Consider the following 14,590-nt stretch of genomic DNA (forward strand, 5'->3'; position numbering starts at 1 on the left):
TTAGAGGGGTTGATGTATTGACACGAGGACCAAACAGGAAGATAAGACGATGGTGTGAAAAGGAAGGAGGAGCGCGGCCCGCGGGGCCTTATTCGGTCTTCCAGACGGCGTCGAGGGCCATGGTGATGTAGTCGAAGAGGAACATGGTGATGGCGACGTCGGCGCACACGCGGCCGAGCCGGGGCACGGTGCCCTTGTAGAAGCCCTTGAGGCCGTCCGCCTTCCAGGTCTGCTGGACGCAGTCCCAGGTGTTGCGGTACTTGCTGGCCTCGAGCCCCTGCATCTTGGTCTTGATCACGTCGATCGGCGTGTTACCGAACACGCTCACGGCGCCAGCCGTCGCACCAGCAAATATTGTCTGGAACACGGCCTTGATGGTGCTGCGATCAAAGTCGAGGGCGGGGTCGCCCAGCATCCACGTCTTGAGCTGGTAGAAGGTGGTGAACCTCAGGGCCTGGTTGCTGCCCTGCTTGATCATCGTCGCCGTCAAGCCCTACAAACCGAATAAATACCACCTGTGGTGAGTGCGCCGGGAGGAGGCCACAAGACAAGTCGCACTGGCGCCCATGGTGGTGGCGAGGGCTTACCTTGTAGCAGCCGCTGATGCCCTGCTCCTTGAGGAGGGTGGTGATGCCATGGAAGGTGCCTGCGGCGATGGAAAAATAGAGAGAGTTGTCGATGAGCAGCCTGCTGGATTGCAAGGTGGGCCTAAAACGCACCATGGAATCTGGGGTTGGGCGACAGGCGATCGTGAATGAGTCGCACTTTCATGGTTTCCTGTTAACAAGGGCAAAGAGAGGGCAGATGAGTAGTGATCGCGGTGATTCGCTACAGATGCTGCTGCATTTGGTTGGCTCACAGACATGAGGAGAGAGAGAGAGAGAGAGAGTTGCGCATGCGTTACCTGGGGAGTGACGACGAGCACGGCCTCCATCAAACCACCGCACAGACCAGCAAAGAAGTTACCGCTGAGGGAAATCGCGCCCTTATCGTTTCTGTTGACCACACACATTGGAACCGGCGATGATCGCAACGCGAGAAGATGAGCGAAACGAGTAAAGCATTGCACGTGACATCGCGCTAGAGAAGACTGGTGTAGTGGTAAGAAGCTTGAGCATTTCGTACCGCAGCTGGTTTCGGATCATCTCCACAAAGAAGAAACGGACGGCGTTCTTCGGCACGGCAAACACCACCAGCGGACCCAGACCTCGCCAGAGGCCTGACACACGCGCAAACAACCACCACAAACGTCAGCTGACGTGGTTGTCGTCACGCCGCAAGGCTATTACGCCATTCTTGGGCCTAATATACCTTTTTAATTCGATTTTTTCAATAAAAAAACAAACAATAAATAAAGGGCAGCGTAGTTGGAAGGAGAAAGCTGAAGGAAGAGGTACCGAGTACGCCATGGTTCTTGACGGTGTCACGCACGCAGTACATGACGCCCTCCTTGCCGTACTTGGCCGGGTACAGCTGCATCTGCGTCTTGATGTACTCTGTGGGCATGGTAATACAGATCTCGATGGCACCGCCCTACCAGTACCAAACCGCCGTTAGATTCACCCGGTACAGCTAGAGCCGTGGACAAGAGAAAGGACACGCACCAGACCACCGCTGATGATGGACTTGACCGGGTGCCTGAATGAAACAGATTAAAATGTTACAAAATTAATGGCTCTACACGCTTGGCAAAATCATCTCAGGCCTTGTACCTCTTCTTGCTGGTGGGGGCGGGCGAGTACACGGTGAGGGGCTTCACTTCGCTCATTGTGTCTGAAATTGATCGGCAACAAAACAAAACGGAGCGACGATCGTGTTGTTCAACATCAGCCAAAGATGATCAGATCTTATTGTTCTAACGCACTGCCACAGCAGTATCACATTACCTGATGCGAGAGGGCGATTTAGAAGTTACGGCGCAGTGGGTCTGAGGTGCGAGGACGGCAAGGTCAGTCGACGATCCAACACGCCGTTAGGTCCAAAATTTGTGTATTTTTCACCTCGCGATTGCCCTTTCGCGGAGACAGCGCGGGATCGAGTCCGCCCATTGGACCGCGCATGGCCGCGAAATTTCGGCATTGGGCCAAGGTGGCTCTCCTCTCGAGGGTGTGGCAACAGAGGGCGTGATCCAGCAGCGGTCATCGGGCCGGCTTGGACGCGTTCTCACCGACCACCGGTGTGCCGGCCGATCCGGCCAGCAAGTGGTTCCAAGTTGTCGGCAAATATCCACTATTTCATGAATGCAAATTAAACACGCGTTATTTCACTCTTCCTCACGAAACAAACAACAAAGATGTACGCAACACAACAAAGGTTCCAGGCCAAATGGTTGGCGCTGGGCGTGGGGCTCGCGCTGGGCGTCTTTTTTATCTTCTCCGATTTTTTCTTCGTGCGCGACCGCACCTGCGGCTTTATCTCCGAACTAGACCCACACGCTGCCACCGCCGCGGGCCAAATGCGGGTGGTGCACGCCGCAGCCGCCCATCCGCTCGACCACGCCCGCACCTCGCCGTGCAAGTTGGATTCGACCCTTCGCCAGGCGCTCGTCATCCGCACCTGCGGCCCCCTCACCCCCGTACGCCCCCTACCAGCATCCCTCCCATATCTCCGTATCTCCGTGCAAACGACACAAACATTTTTTTGTTGGTGATGGCGCTGTAGGGACTGCGGGCGTCGTACGCCAAGTACGCGCGGGAGCTGAGCGCCTCGCCCCACTACGACCTGTGGCTCCTCTATGACACCGGCACTGAGGCGCCACCAACGGCCGACAATGAGGTCCTCGAGGCGTACTACGACCTGCAGCGGGAGTACCCCAGGCTGGGCCTGTTCCTGTACAACGCCAGCGACGTCAAGGCGCTGCTCCCGACCGCGGCCTACATCCAGAAGGACGCGACGCCCAACTTCTGGTTCCACGACGCGTCGCTGTTCCTCTGGTCCATCACCTGCCGCCCTGACCTCTGGCACGCCCCACCACTCCCGCCAAACAGGTACCACACCCCCAATTTCAGTGTTAATGGGTGAATGTTTTCAGTGTGAAGTGCACGACTACATGTTTCTTTGCACGTAATCAGGGAGAGTGAGATGTACATTTGGACAATCGAGCACGACGCCATTTATTTCGGTGACGTGTCAACATTCCTAGATGAGCACAATACCAACACCGCAGGTTTGCCCCACATCTTGTGTGCGCGTGTGTGCCCGTGTGTGTGTCTGAGCATGCGGTGTCGTGCGGTGTCGGGCTGTGTCGATCCTGATCGCGTCAACTCAGACTACATCGCCCACTATTTCCCTCTGGCGCCAAATTGGCCTCACTGGCAGCAAAGCACGTGGCGGCCGCCCTACGACAAAGCCGTCTTCAAGAAGGAGTACGTCGAGCGCCACTCGACCGCGCTGCTGCGCTACCTGTACAGCATCACGCTGCTCGACGTGGTGGCCTACGGCGAGGTCTTCGCGTCGACTGTGTGCGCCCTGCAGCCGCACTGGTGCGTGATGGCACCGCTCGAGAAGCGGTTCATCGGGCCGGCCTACGCTTGGAACACGTTCCTCACCGACGACCAGGTGACCGCCATGTGGGCCGATCCGACCCAGCAGGGCAAGTGGAACCACGCCGTGCTGTCACGCAAGAGCCGCAAGTGCAAGTCCTCCCTCCGCGAGCTCAACGTACCGCAACCCACAAGAAACGCCACAACAACACCACCACCAACACCAACAAAATAAAGACAGTACATTCATTGGGGCTGGTGCACGAGAGCAGCAATAGGGATGTGTGTCGTATGTCTGGAGATCTTCCCCGACATGGACGAGCCGCGGGCAGCTCAAGTCTGTGCCACACGACCAACCGGACCGACCGAGACGACTCAGAGTTCCGCATCATCTGTCTCGAGTATCTATGGACTGACAGGCCAGACGTTGATTGCATGCATACCGAGTGCAGCTTCATCTACTGCCTACCACGCGTGGACGCATTTGTTTGGGATTCTTCGATTCTTCGCTCGAAGAAGAAGAGATTCCGTCCGGGCATTTCATTCACCACTATAGATCATCATCACCATGATCATGATCTTCTTCATCATCACGAGGAAGCGGAGTGGTCCTTGAGGGCCTGGAGGTAGTCGAGGATCTCCTCTTCGGTGGCGAGCTGCACGGGCGTCTTCTCCTCCTCGTTGATGATGTCCGTGCGCGCGCCTCGCTCCACCAGAAAGCGAACCGCCGCTGAGTGGCCCTCTTGCGTGGCAATGTGCAGCTGGTGAAGAAGAAGAAGAAGAAGGTGAGCGAGCGGGAAGTGGTGGCCACAAGAGGACAAGAAGGTGAGATCGAAAGGGGGGTACCGGCGTCTCCTTGATCTTGTTTTGCTGGTTGAGCCTGGCCCCACGATCGACGAGCAGCGCCATGATCTGCACATCGCCCTTGGCAGCCGCCCTGTGGAGGGGCGAGTAGCTGTGCTCGTCCAGCTTGTTGACCTCGGCGCCCTGCGCCACGAGCAGTTGTGCAATGTCGCGGTGGCCCTTGCTACACGCATAGTGCAACGCCGACCTGCTCGTCACACACAAAGCACAAAGCACACCGGCGATCGTCAGTCGGCACTTGTGTGACACGCGGCTTGCGGGGTCCTTACCGCTCGTTTTCGTTTTCTTGGTTCACGTCAGCGCCGTGCTTGAGCAGCTGCAGAGGCACCACAAGAGTGAGGAGGATGAGCTCAGGCGAGATCAAGCCCTCAGCGATGGTATAGGGCTTGAGGGACATGATGGGATTGCGGGACGTCACGCACGAAAGACACGGTGTCGGTCTTTCCCGCCGAGGCTGCGGAGAGAAGGGGACTCCAGCCGCTGTCGTCCACCGTGTCCACCTTCGCGCCCTTGCTCACCAGATACTCCACTGCACCACGCACGCACGCGCACAGCACGAAGTCGTGTGAGCGATCGCACCTTCACCCAAGCGCCACTGCGTCGAGCAGGTGTACTCACCCACGGGCGTGTGCCCTGCACCTGCCGCCCTGTAGTCGCCAAAGAGGGTTGGGTGTGAGTGCATGTGGCACGTAGCGGGGGACAGTACAGTGCATGTACCAGTGGAGGGGCGTGCGCTCATCTTCATCCTTCTTGTTCACGTTCACTCCATCCACCTCCACGAATCTCTGTGACAAGCAAGAGGAGTTGATTATACGCAACTACAGTCTTTGCTGTTTGCAACATCGGAGGGCACACGATACCTTGACCGCATCTAGATCACCCGAACCTGCAGAGTCGTGCAGACTTTTGGCCACCTTGATGCTCATCCTCTCTTCCTCTGCCTTTGCTCTGTAGTGCTGCCAGCAAGCGTGCACGTCATTTTTGTGTCGCACGCATTTTCCGGTTCCATTTCTCTCAAGAAAGTAAAGAGAAATTCATGATTGCCATGCAACGTTCCCTGGCTCCAGATCGCTCTCACTACGCAAGTGGCCGTGATGACCTGCCTGATGAAGACGACGGTGTCCTCCATAGCTAAAAGCCAAGCAGCACCACTTTTCATCTGAATCGGTTTGTTGCGCTTAGCTACAACTCCCCCTTTCATGGAGGTTTCTGCTCCGGCCGCAACATGGTGTCTTGGGCCGAAGGCACCCCAGTGGCCCAAACACGGTCTTCCGTGTTGTGCATCTGGTTTCGGTGGTGCACCACCTATCGCCCAACAACCAACAACGATCACCACCGAGATCGGTTCCGCCCTGGTCTACTTACAGGTGACTCCCTTGCACCCGGCTGCGCAGCTTGTGAGCTAACACACAACACCCCAGGCCACATGACCACTTCACCAGGAGTCCTGCATGCCATTTGCTTCCAACCATCGCTCTTGCCTCAACTCGGAGAAGAAAGAAGAACAAGACCCCACCAAGACCAGGTACTCACCACACTCCTCCGTTCGAGGCAAGGGGCGCGAGGCCAGCCACCGCATGGCTCATACGTGAACCAACAAATATCCTCAGGTCTGGTCGCACTGGCTCCATAGGCGAAGTTTCAAGCTGAGTAGAACGAAGACTACTTCAAGGATCCTCTCGCCGTGCACGAGCAGCAGCGGCGGTGGGACATAGGATGACACATCATGTTGTACCCGCCAGCGTCGAGGCCATTGGCCAAGAGGGTCTCGTCCATGGAATCCACAGCGACGACCAGCGGCGCCAGTCGGGCTCAGGAGTTACGGAGGAGTTGTTGATGCCCGGTAGCTCTGGGCAAGACGATGGCAGTCCAGTGGCGGGGCGACATCGTCGCACGGGGCCATCGCCCCCACCAACCTCATCTCCGCCTGCCACTTCCTCCTTCATCAGGCAGCTCCCGCAGCCACCACCGAAGCCCCATTCGGCCCTCGGTAAAGGAGGAAGCAGCATCCATAGACGCGTAACACCCATCCAGCTCCAGAGGCAGCTGAGTTGTTCATCTTCTCACGTCGGCGTACGCAAGCTCAAGCAGCTTCCCCTCGTTCCCCCTCCATCACCGCCTTCTTCGCCACCTCTGCCTCCTCGCCCCTACCGACTTCCATCTTCGCACTCATCTACGGCCTTTGCCGACTACCCACCGGCCCTGAGCCTGCTACTCGCATCGATACATTCTAAGAGCGCACGAATGTATGATGTCGCCACCTCCAAGGAGAAGGCCCGACGCCTGGCCTTTGAACGCCTCGCCACCGAAGTCATGTTCTGCGACGACCTCGGTGCGCCCCCCCCCCCTTTTTTATCCCTCCACTTGTAGCCCTTTGCTTCTTCATCATCCGTGGGTGCTGTTCATCTTCTGTGGAAACGAGTCAAGAGTTCGCTCACCTCCCATCTTTCCTTCCGCGGCTCTACACAAAACGTAGAGCGACGAGAGGCGCTCTTGCTGAGCTATCCGCTCTTCTGGGCGGAGAAGAGGGACATGTGCGCCCTGTGGCTCAGCCTCTACGACCAGACCTGGTCCGTCGACTCCACCCTCCCCCTTAGCAGCCGCGACCGGTGCGCCCCCCCCCCCAAAATTCCCGCCTCACTACCTGCACACCCACCTCTTCGCACCTTCTCTCCGCGTCGCGTTGGCAACTGCCCCGGTTGCTGATGTTGTTGATGTGCTGTGATTGTTCTGCAGGCTGCTCGACTTCATGCAACTGTGGGCCGGCCTCTACGTCAAGGACTTTGACGACATCATGAGGTGCGTGCCTCCCGTGATGACAAAGAGACGAGTTGTTCGTTTGATACATCTTTAACGCAAATGAATGTAGGGGCGGGGTGTTGGACATGTTGGAGATGAGGGAACAGAAGCCGGTGGTGAACCGGTTCAAGCTCCTCTTCTTCCATTCATCGATCATGACTCCCACCACGGCCACCACGACCGCTGCCGGTCCATCCCAGCCGGCCACCGCCGACGAGAAGCGCACCCGGCGGCGGCCCTTCCACTCCTTCTCGTCCTGGACCTCCACCCGCAGCTCCTCCTCCTCCGACGCCGACGACGACGCCCCGTCATCATCATCGTCAGCAGCCTCGCCTTCGCCTTCGCGCCTGGGCTCGTCGTCCTCGGTGCCAGCCGTAGCCGAGCGCGAGGAGTGGGAGGGCACCGGCTCCGGCGAGCTCGAGGACAAGCGCATGCTGAAGATCCGCTACCGCGTGCGCGCCATGTCGCTCGACCTGATCGGCAAGAAGGGCTCCCACGCGAGCGGCCTCGATGGCTCGCAAGCCGCGGCGCCGGCGGGGGCGGCGGCTGCGCCGACGTCGCTGCTGGACCTCAAGTCGGAGGACATTGCGCGCGAGCTGACGATGGACGAGTTCGAGCTCTACTGCGGGGTGGAGCCGCGCGAGTTCCTGGGCCAGGCCTGGCAGAAGGAGCGCAAGGCCGAGCTGGCGCCTAACCTGACCCGACTCATCGAGCGGTTCAACAAGATCGGCTACTGGGTGGCGACCGAGGTGCTCACCAAGCACGACGTCAAGGTGCGGGTCAAGTACATCAAGAAGTTCATCAAGATCGCCTTCCGATGCTACGAGTGCAACAACTTCAACGCCATCATGCAAATCCTCTCCGGCCTCAACAACTCGTCGGTCAAGCGACTCAAGGTATGCGCCATGCAATGGAATGTTAGACTGCGCCCGCATTCCTCACATTACTGGTGTGCGTGTCGTGCCGTGCGTGTGCGTGTGCGTGTGCGGTCGAGCAGGACACGTGGGAGGCGTTGGGCGAGCGGTCGAAGAAGAAGATGGAGGAGCTCGAGTCGCTGATGGAGCCCCAGTCCAACTTCAAGAACTACCGCACGGTGCTCCACCACCGCCGCCACTCGGCCAACCTCAGCTCCTCCGGCCCGCGCTCCGTCATCGCCGCCAACACCCCGCCCGTGCCCCGCGCCGGCCTGCACAGCCCGGCCCACTCGCCCCGCGGCCAGGTCCCCTCGTCGCCCCTCGCCACGTCATCGCCACGCTGCGGCCCGCTCCCCGAGGCCGGCAGCGGCAGCGGCATCATGCAGGCCGGCAACGGCGCCTCGCCCAGCCACCACACCACCGGAATGGCCCGACGCCCGACGCTGCCCTACGTCGGCCTCTTCCTGCGCTACCTCACCTACCTCGACGAAAACTCGCCATACCTCTCCACCACGGTGCGTGTCCTGTCGCGCGTGTCGTGTGTGTGTCGCGTTGTGTGGCGGGAATTAAAGGCTGATCGTGTGTCGTGTGCAGGAGAGCGACGGAAGGGATGGCGCGGGCGAGGTGAAGGTGAACGCCAACCTGCTGCGCACGCGATGGGAGCAAGTGAAGGAATTCCTCGGATTCCAGGCCCCGCCCTACCGCCTGCCGCGCTCCGAGGCGGCCGCCAAGTACCTCCGGTCCATCCACGCCGTGGCCGACGACGAGGTCCTGTACCACCTCTCCTGCTCGTCGCAGCCCTCGCCCCGCCGGGACCACAGCGCTGCGACGGGCGGCCTGCGCGGCAGCGCGAGCGTGCCCTCCAGCCCGGCCGTGCACCGCGCGCCGTCGATCGCTGACGAGAAGGTGGCGGCGCCCGGCTCGCCGCTGATCGCCCAGCTCACGCCCTGGATCACCACCACCGACGCCGATCCGACCGGCGGCCTCGTACGCCCTCCTTTCCCGCGCGTGCGGTCCTGTGCGTGCGCGTGTGAGGCGATGGCTGACTCGCGCCTGGTGTGTGTCTCTGTGAACAGCCGGACGTGCGAAAGCGAGCGAACTCGGCCGGCCGAAGCAATGCGCCGCCATCGCCGTCGGTGGCGCCGTCGGGCTCTGGGTCGCGCCGCCGGCGCATGCACTACGCCAAGCCGCTCCCGGCCCTCCCGCCCGAGGACTCCCCGGCATCCGCCGCGGCCGACTCGCAGCAGCAGCAGCTCTACGACTCGGGCGAGCCGCCGCTGCACCGCTCCAACTCGGGGGTGCCCCTCACTGCGGCCCGCCTGAGCGTGTCGAGTCCGACCCTGCCGCGACTGCGGCTCGATCGCATCCAGCGCGACGACAGCTTCCGCCAGCTCCTGAGCTCGAGCGAGAGCAGCAGCGACGAATCGAGCTCGAGCAGCCGCTCGTTCGGCCGCCTGGACGACGCTCATGGGGCGGACCACCATCATCACTACGATCAGATGTCGACGTCGTACTACGACGAGGGCTGCTGGTCGCAGTACTCGGGCGGCGACTGGACGGACGACGACTCGACGCCGCTGGCCTCGCCCGCCGTCCCGCTTCGCCCCGGCTTCGCACGACAGATCGTGTAGAAGAGGAAGAAGAGAATGTCGAGCTGACATGTTGTAGAGTAGACGTCCGCGGCGATGATGGTGGAAGGAGATGAAGAGGTGGAAGATAACATGCATGTTTTGTACATAGACCCAACACACTCAAACAAACGATATTATGTTCATACTGCGCACGACACACACGCTCCCCGGTAGTGCACGCGTGTGGTGTAGAGTTAACTTAATCTTTCGAGATCCAAGGCAGACAAGGAAAGAGTAGTGTGTACATGGTGTTTACAAAGTGAAAGAGATGAGGAGACAGCAGGGAAAGGGTGGGTTGGTGCTACCAGTTCGAGTCGGTTTCCCACACCCACGTAAGCACGTTCACCAGATCGCTCAGCGGCACTGGTTGCGACAACTGGCAGCATGACACCAAGAGCATAGGTCATCACGGAGAGGGAGAGAACAAATGCAATCGTGGAGGGTGAAGATCGTACCTGCCCTCGTGAGGTGACGTCGGTATAGATTACATCGGGATCGATGCGCTTCTTCTCTTTGGGCTTCTCGCTGTCTTGTGGCGTGCCCCCCTTTTTATCATTGGGCGATTTGTACTTCCATTCATGCCGCAGAGCCGACCAGGTCTGCTCGCCGATGTTGACCCAGCCCTCTCTTGGGCCGGCCGCCGATGTCCCACCACTAGGCAGCCCCTGGCAGCTCGCCTGGGCCTCAACCTGTTGCTCCATCTCTTGTACACGAATAATTAAACAATCAATTAATATTGAACCGAAAAAGATTTACCTTTATGGAAAATAAAGATGGAAGCAGGCCAGCAACAACAAGTTGATGGAGGGAAGGTGGTGCTGCCCATCGGTCAGCTGGCTATGATCGTAGATCAGTTGCAGCGAAGGAACAGCGACCTCATCGCCCACATCTCGCACAACCAAACATCCCGCGATCCCGCCAAATTGAACGAAAATGTGCGACTGCTGCGCGAGCTTGACTTGAATCTCCACAAGGTACACGTGCCTTCATACATGATGGCACAACTAGCTTCAATTTGAGTAAAATTTAATCACAAATGCACAAAAAACAGATCCTTGCTCTCTATCAAGAGATACGATCTCGAATCGCCTAGTCTCGGACGCTGCATCTCTCCTTCTCGGCCATCATCTCCTTCCTCGTGCGTCGTCTCATCTCCTCTGTCGATCGGCGTCTGGAGTAAAGGCGGAAGAGGGCGCTGGCCCCGCCCTATGTACATTCTTTACAGATGCTGCGTCTCCTCGTCTCTCCCGTTGCCGCTGCGCTGACGTCGGCGCGGCCAGGCCATTGTCTTCTTCTACTGCATACGCGGCACCTCGGTGCAGCCGAGCGGCTTGACGCGGTTGTTGAGACTCACCACCTGCCTGTCCTCCAGCATGCAGTTGTGGAGCTCCACCCTCTTCAATGACAGGGGCCAGGCGTTCACCTTCACATGCACCACCACCGCAATCGACATCAGCAATCAGAAACAACGACAACAACGTCAAGAAGATGATGAAGAAGGTACCTCGCCCAGTACTTGGCAGGCAGAGGCGTCGAAGCGGCATCGGTACAGCATGACGTGGTCGAAGTTGGTGTCTGCCAGCGCTTCCGCCAGGGCCTTGAGCGACCCGCCCGTCACGTAGCTGTCGCGCAGCTGCAGCTTGTCCGACGGGATGCCGCTGCACCACTCGACCCAGTGCTGCACACTGTGTGCGTTGTTGTTTCACATCACCCGGACAGTTGCGTGCGTGAGTTCCACCACGTCCACTACCGCACGACACACGCCACCGCACACGCACACACGCCAGTGAAACAGGATGGGGGGACGTACGAGGTGTGGGGAGAGGCCAGGAGTGGACCCTCGCGCGGGGGCGGCAGCGTGCAGTAGACTTGTGCTGAGGGGTTCATCATGGGAGTGTTGTAAGCCGCGAGGAGGAGCGGCGAGGTGGTGATTGCGGTGGTCGGGCGCAGGGCCGGGGTCGGCGTTGGGGTGGCCTTGACGGGCGCTGCGGGAGGCGCCGGCGGTGAGCCGATCACGATGGTGGTGGGCTGCTGATGTTGCTGGGCAGCGGCACTCACGCGCTGGGCAGTGGCGAGCACGCCGGCGGGACAGGCGTGGGTGACGCGGCTCGAGAGCCTGGTCAGCAGCGACTCGATCGAGTCGGGCTTGGGCTCGAGCAGCTGGTAGAGCACCTCCGCGTGGAGGTTGAAGTCGGGCTTCTGGTCCAGGTACTTGAGGAGGTAGGGCACGCCGAGGTGCAGGATGATCTGACGATAGCGGAAGAAGCGCGCAAAGAAGACGCCGGCCCTTTCGCGGAGCTCGGCATCGATGGCCTGCTTGATCTCGCGAGCCGAAAGCCACCCACTGCGTGCACACTGCGTAGGAGGGAGCAGAGTCAGCATTAAAGAAAGGCCGACGGCTGAGGAAGCAGAGGACTCGCGCAACCATCTTACCTCTTCAATGAGACCGACCTCGGCCTCGAGACGGAAGTAGACGCTGCAGAGAAGCTGTGCGGGCAGCTCGAGGTGCGGAGGCGGAGTGCTGGACACGATGCTTTCGATCTGCTGCAGGTCCTCTTCCACAGAAGTCTGCAACTCGGCCGGCTGTACGAGAGGACAGCTCAGTCAGTTTTCACAATCATCATCATCACCATTTTCATCATGTAGTGGCGTGTACCTGAGGCAGCGAGATGACTTCGTAGTGGCCAGGCGACGGAGTGTAGTACAAGGAGATGGGAGGCCCTCCGAACTCGGTGCCGATCATGTAGTCCTTGCCGGGACGCAACCTGACAAGTGAGGACATGAACGTGAGCCACACGAAACGGAACGAAAACGAAACGAAGCGAAACGAGAGAGAGGAAACGGCACGTACTTGCCCTGTCTGTCCATGCGGAGGGCCACGTCGTCAAAGGTGAAGAGCTCAAGCGGTCGCTGGAGCTTCTGCGACAGCTTTTGCACCTGGATGTGATCGGCCCACACGCCGGCCTTGGCCATGGTGAGCGAATCGTTCACGTTCTCGATCACGAAGCCGTGGAACTGATATTCAGCGCCCTTGCCGTGGGCCTGCATCTCCCTCTCGGAGCCCTGTTGGTGTTGTTGTTTGTGTGAAAGACCCGAACGCACACGTGGAGTGGTGAGCAAGGGGGCCGACTTCGGCTGAAGAGCGGCATTTCATGACGATCGCGCAACTGTACCGTGTTGAGTCGCTTCCTGAGACCCAGGCTCAGCGCGTCCTCCCAGGCGCGCGTGATGTTGGGATACGTGTGCCGGACAACGGCCCGGAAGAAGCAGTTGCCATCGCCGTCGATCTTGTGAATCGTGTAGGGCGTGTGGTCGGTGACGAGCCTCTTGAACGAGTCCATGACGTCTGGAGATGCATGGCGCACGGACCAAGAGTGAGAAAAAAGCTTCGACGACATGAAGGAAAAGCTGGTGTGCAAACGTACAATCAGAGGCGGACAGGAACTCGAACATGAGTTCGTACTCTTGCTTGTGCAGGAACGGAGTGACGTCAAAGTCCAACTCTTCGACCTGCTTCGGCTGACTGTAAGAGGACAAGCCGGATTAGGTCCATGCTCGAACAGCAAACCGGGGTGCATGAAGAGAGAGAGAGAGAGGATTGGGGGAACGAACGTACATGGACTGGTGGGCCTCGGGCGAGTTGAAAAGGAAGCACTTGATGATCTGCATCTTGGTTTCCAGGAAGCTGGCCTCCTCGGCGCACAGTCCTCCGTTGGAGCGAGTGGCCTCTTGCTTGATGCTGTGGGCAACGGTGATGTGTGTGTGAGAGAGAGAGAGATTAAGCAGTGCGTTCGGCGGCCTAAGCGTGTAAGCGGGCAGTACCAGTCATTGATCTTGCGCAGACTCTGGAAGCAACAGTACATGCCTGGCCAGTTGGGGAGGGTCACCTTCGACAGATCCTTCTGTGGCTTGCCCTGTGTGCAAGAAAAAGAAGGGAACACGTCAGGTCACTGATGAGCTCTATCGGCCAACGTCGCGGAAGAGGTACAACGCACCTTGGTCTTCTCGTACAGAAGGAAGGCCGTCTTGGTAATGGTAGGGTAGTGTAGCAACTTGACGATCTTGTACTGTGGCCCGCAAACATGCAAGAATGGGGCGTAAGCGCGTAGTTTGTGGATGAGAGCGAGAGAAGGGGGTTGCAGACGTACGGTATTGGAAGCCTGCTCGAGCGTTTGAATGATCGCGTGGAAGGGGGTGTAGGGATCCTTGGGTTTGGACTTGCCCAGCAGATCAGCGACGTGGTAGGCATAGGCGCGAAGGGCCACGGGCTGCAGCACCTTGGCCAGCTCGTGCTCGGAGAAGTCCTCGGAGAGGGCGTAGGCGAGCAGGTTGTTGCGCACTCTCTCGACGACCGAAGAGAGCTGGCATTTCAACTCTGCCAATTCCTGGATGGAGGCCTCGAGAACGGCGATCCTGGAGCCAGGCGCTTCGGGTGCCATCTGGTTGCTGTCGCTACGTTGCTTGGCATACGCTTCGGATTGACGTCGCATGTTGCTCATGAGGCGAGGGTAGTGAACATCGCAGAGCTCGTTGAGCACGCAATAGTCCTGATTGATCGTCTTCCATAGGGGCATGTCGTCATGAGGCGAAGCGCACCACGATCCAGAAGGTTGCATGATGTTGGTGTGATGTATCTGTGGATGATGCGTCGAGATGAAGACGGAACGCAACTCGGTTTCCTTCTGCTTTCTTCGATTTGTCGAGAGAGTTTGCAGGTAGCCTGGTCTGAGGGACGCGAGTGAAGATTGATCGATCTACTGAGAGCAGAGATGATTCCACCGAGGCCAGAAGAGGACTGTGCAGGAAGGAAACCCGGTGATGGAGTAGATGGACAAGGGTTGAGCAGGAAACGTTTATAGAAGGACGACGAAGGATCGAATGGCGAACCACGAAGATGGAC

The 14,590-nt window shown here is 59.0% G+C and overlaps 5 protein-coding genes and 1 pseudogene across 5 annotated transcripts; 2 read left to right on the forward strand and 4 right to left on the reverse strand.

The window, feature by feature from the left end:
* Nucleotides 1–88: 88 nt before the first annotated feature.
* On the reverse strand, nucleotides 89–1,768 carry ACA1_198400 (citrate transport family protein; the record flags this gene model as incomplete). The annotated part of the gene is made up of 8 exons (XM_004341664.1): nucleotides 89–493; nucleotides 588–646; nucleotides 720–777; nucleotides 905–995; nucleotides 1,126–1,219; nucleotides 1,398–1,533; nucleotides 1,605–1,638; nucleotides 1,713–1,768. The coding sequence occupies 8 exons, from the start codon at nucleotides 1,766–1,768 to the stop codon at nucleotides 89–91; spliced, it is 933 nt and encodes a 310-aa protein (XP_004341712.1).
* A 525-nt stretch (nucleotides 1,769–2,293) lies between these two features.
* Nucleotides 2,294–3,717, forward strand: ACA1_198410 (uncharacterized protein; the record flags this gene model as incomplete). Its single annotated transcript, XM_004341665.1, has 4 exons — nucleotides 2,294–2,575; nucleotides 2,662–2,987; nucleotides 3,072–3,166; nucleotides 3,269–3,717. 4 exons carry the CDS (start codon nucleotides 2,294–2,296, stop codon nucleotides 3,715–3,717), a joined length of 1,152 nt encoding a protein of 383 aa, XP_004341713.1.
* A 355-nt stretch (nucleotides 3,718–4,072) lies between these two features.
* ACA1_198420 lies at nucleotides 4,073–5,272 on the reverse strand (annotated as a pseudogene).
* A 1,318-nt stretch (nucleotides 5,273–6,590) lies between these two features.
* ACA1_198430 (RasGEF domain containing protein) lies at nucleotides 6,591–9,690 on the forward strand (the record flags this gene model as incomplete). Its single annotated transcript, XM_004341666.1, has 7 exons — nucleotides 6,591–6,678; nucleotides 6,823–6,955; nucleotides 7,083–7,145; nucleotides 7,216–8,041; nucleotides 8,143–8,574; nucleotides 8,654–9,046; nucleotides 9,136–9,690. The coding sequence occupies 7 exons, from the start codon at nucleotides 6,591–6,593 to the stop codon at nucleotides 9,688–9,690; spliced, it is 2,490 nt and encodes an 829-aa protein (XP_004341714.1).
* Nucleotides 9,691–9,991: 301 nt separating this feature from the next.
* Nucleotides 9,992–10,391, reverse strand: ACA1_198440 (uncharacterized protein; the record flags this gene model as incomplete). Its single annotated transcript, XM_004341667.1, has 2 exons — nucleotides 9,992–10,066; nucleotides 10,146–10,391. The coding sequence occupies 2 exons, from the start codon at nucleotides 10,389–10,391 to the stop codon at nucleotides 9,992–9,994; spliced, it is 321 nt and encodes a 106-aa protein (XP_004341715.1).
* Nucleotides 10,392–10,984: 593 nt separating this feature from the next.
* Nucleotides 10,985–14,264, reverse strand: ACA1_198450 (uncharacterized protein; the record flags this gene model as incomplete). Its single annotated transcript, XM_004341668.1, has 12 exons — nucleotides 10,985–11,113; nucleotides 11,195–11,348; nucleotides 11,501–12,045; nucleotides 12,124–12,273; nucleotides 12,347–12,455; nucleotides 12,542–12,753; nucleotides 12,864–13,036; nucleotides 13,116–13,213; nucleotides 13,307–13,429; nucleotides 13,513–13,604; nucleotides 13,686–13,757; nucleotides 13,839–14,264. The coding sequence occupies 12 exons, from the start codon at nucleotides 14,262–14,264 to the stop codon at nucleotides 10,985–10,987; spliced, it is 2,283 nt and encodes a 760-aa protein (XP_004341716.1).
* Nucleotides 14,265–14,590: the final 326 nt, after the last annotated feature.

Source organism: Acanthamoeba castellanii, assembly GCF_000313135.1.
Source record: "Acanthamoeba castellanii str. Neff unplaced genomic scaffold scf7180000084753, whole genome shotgun sequence".
Classification (NCBI taxonomy): domain Eukaryota; phylum Discosea; order Longamoebia; family Acanthamoebidae; genus Acanthamoeba; species Acanthamoeba castellanii.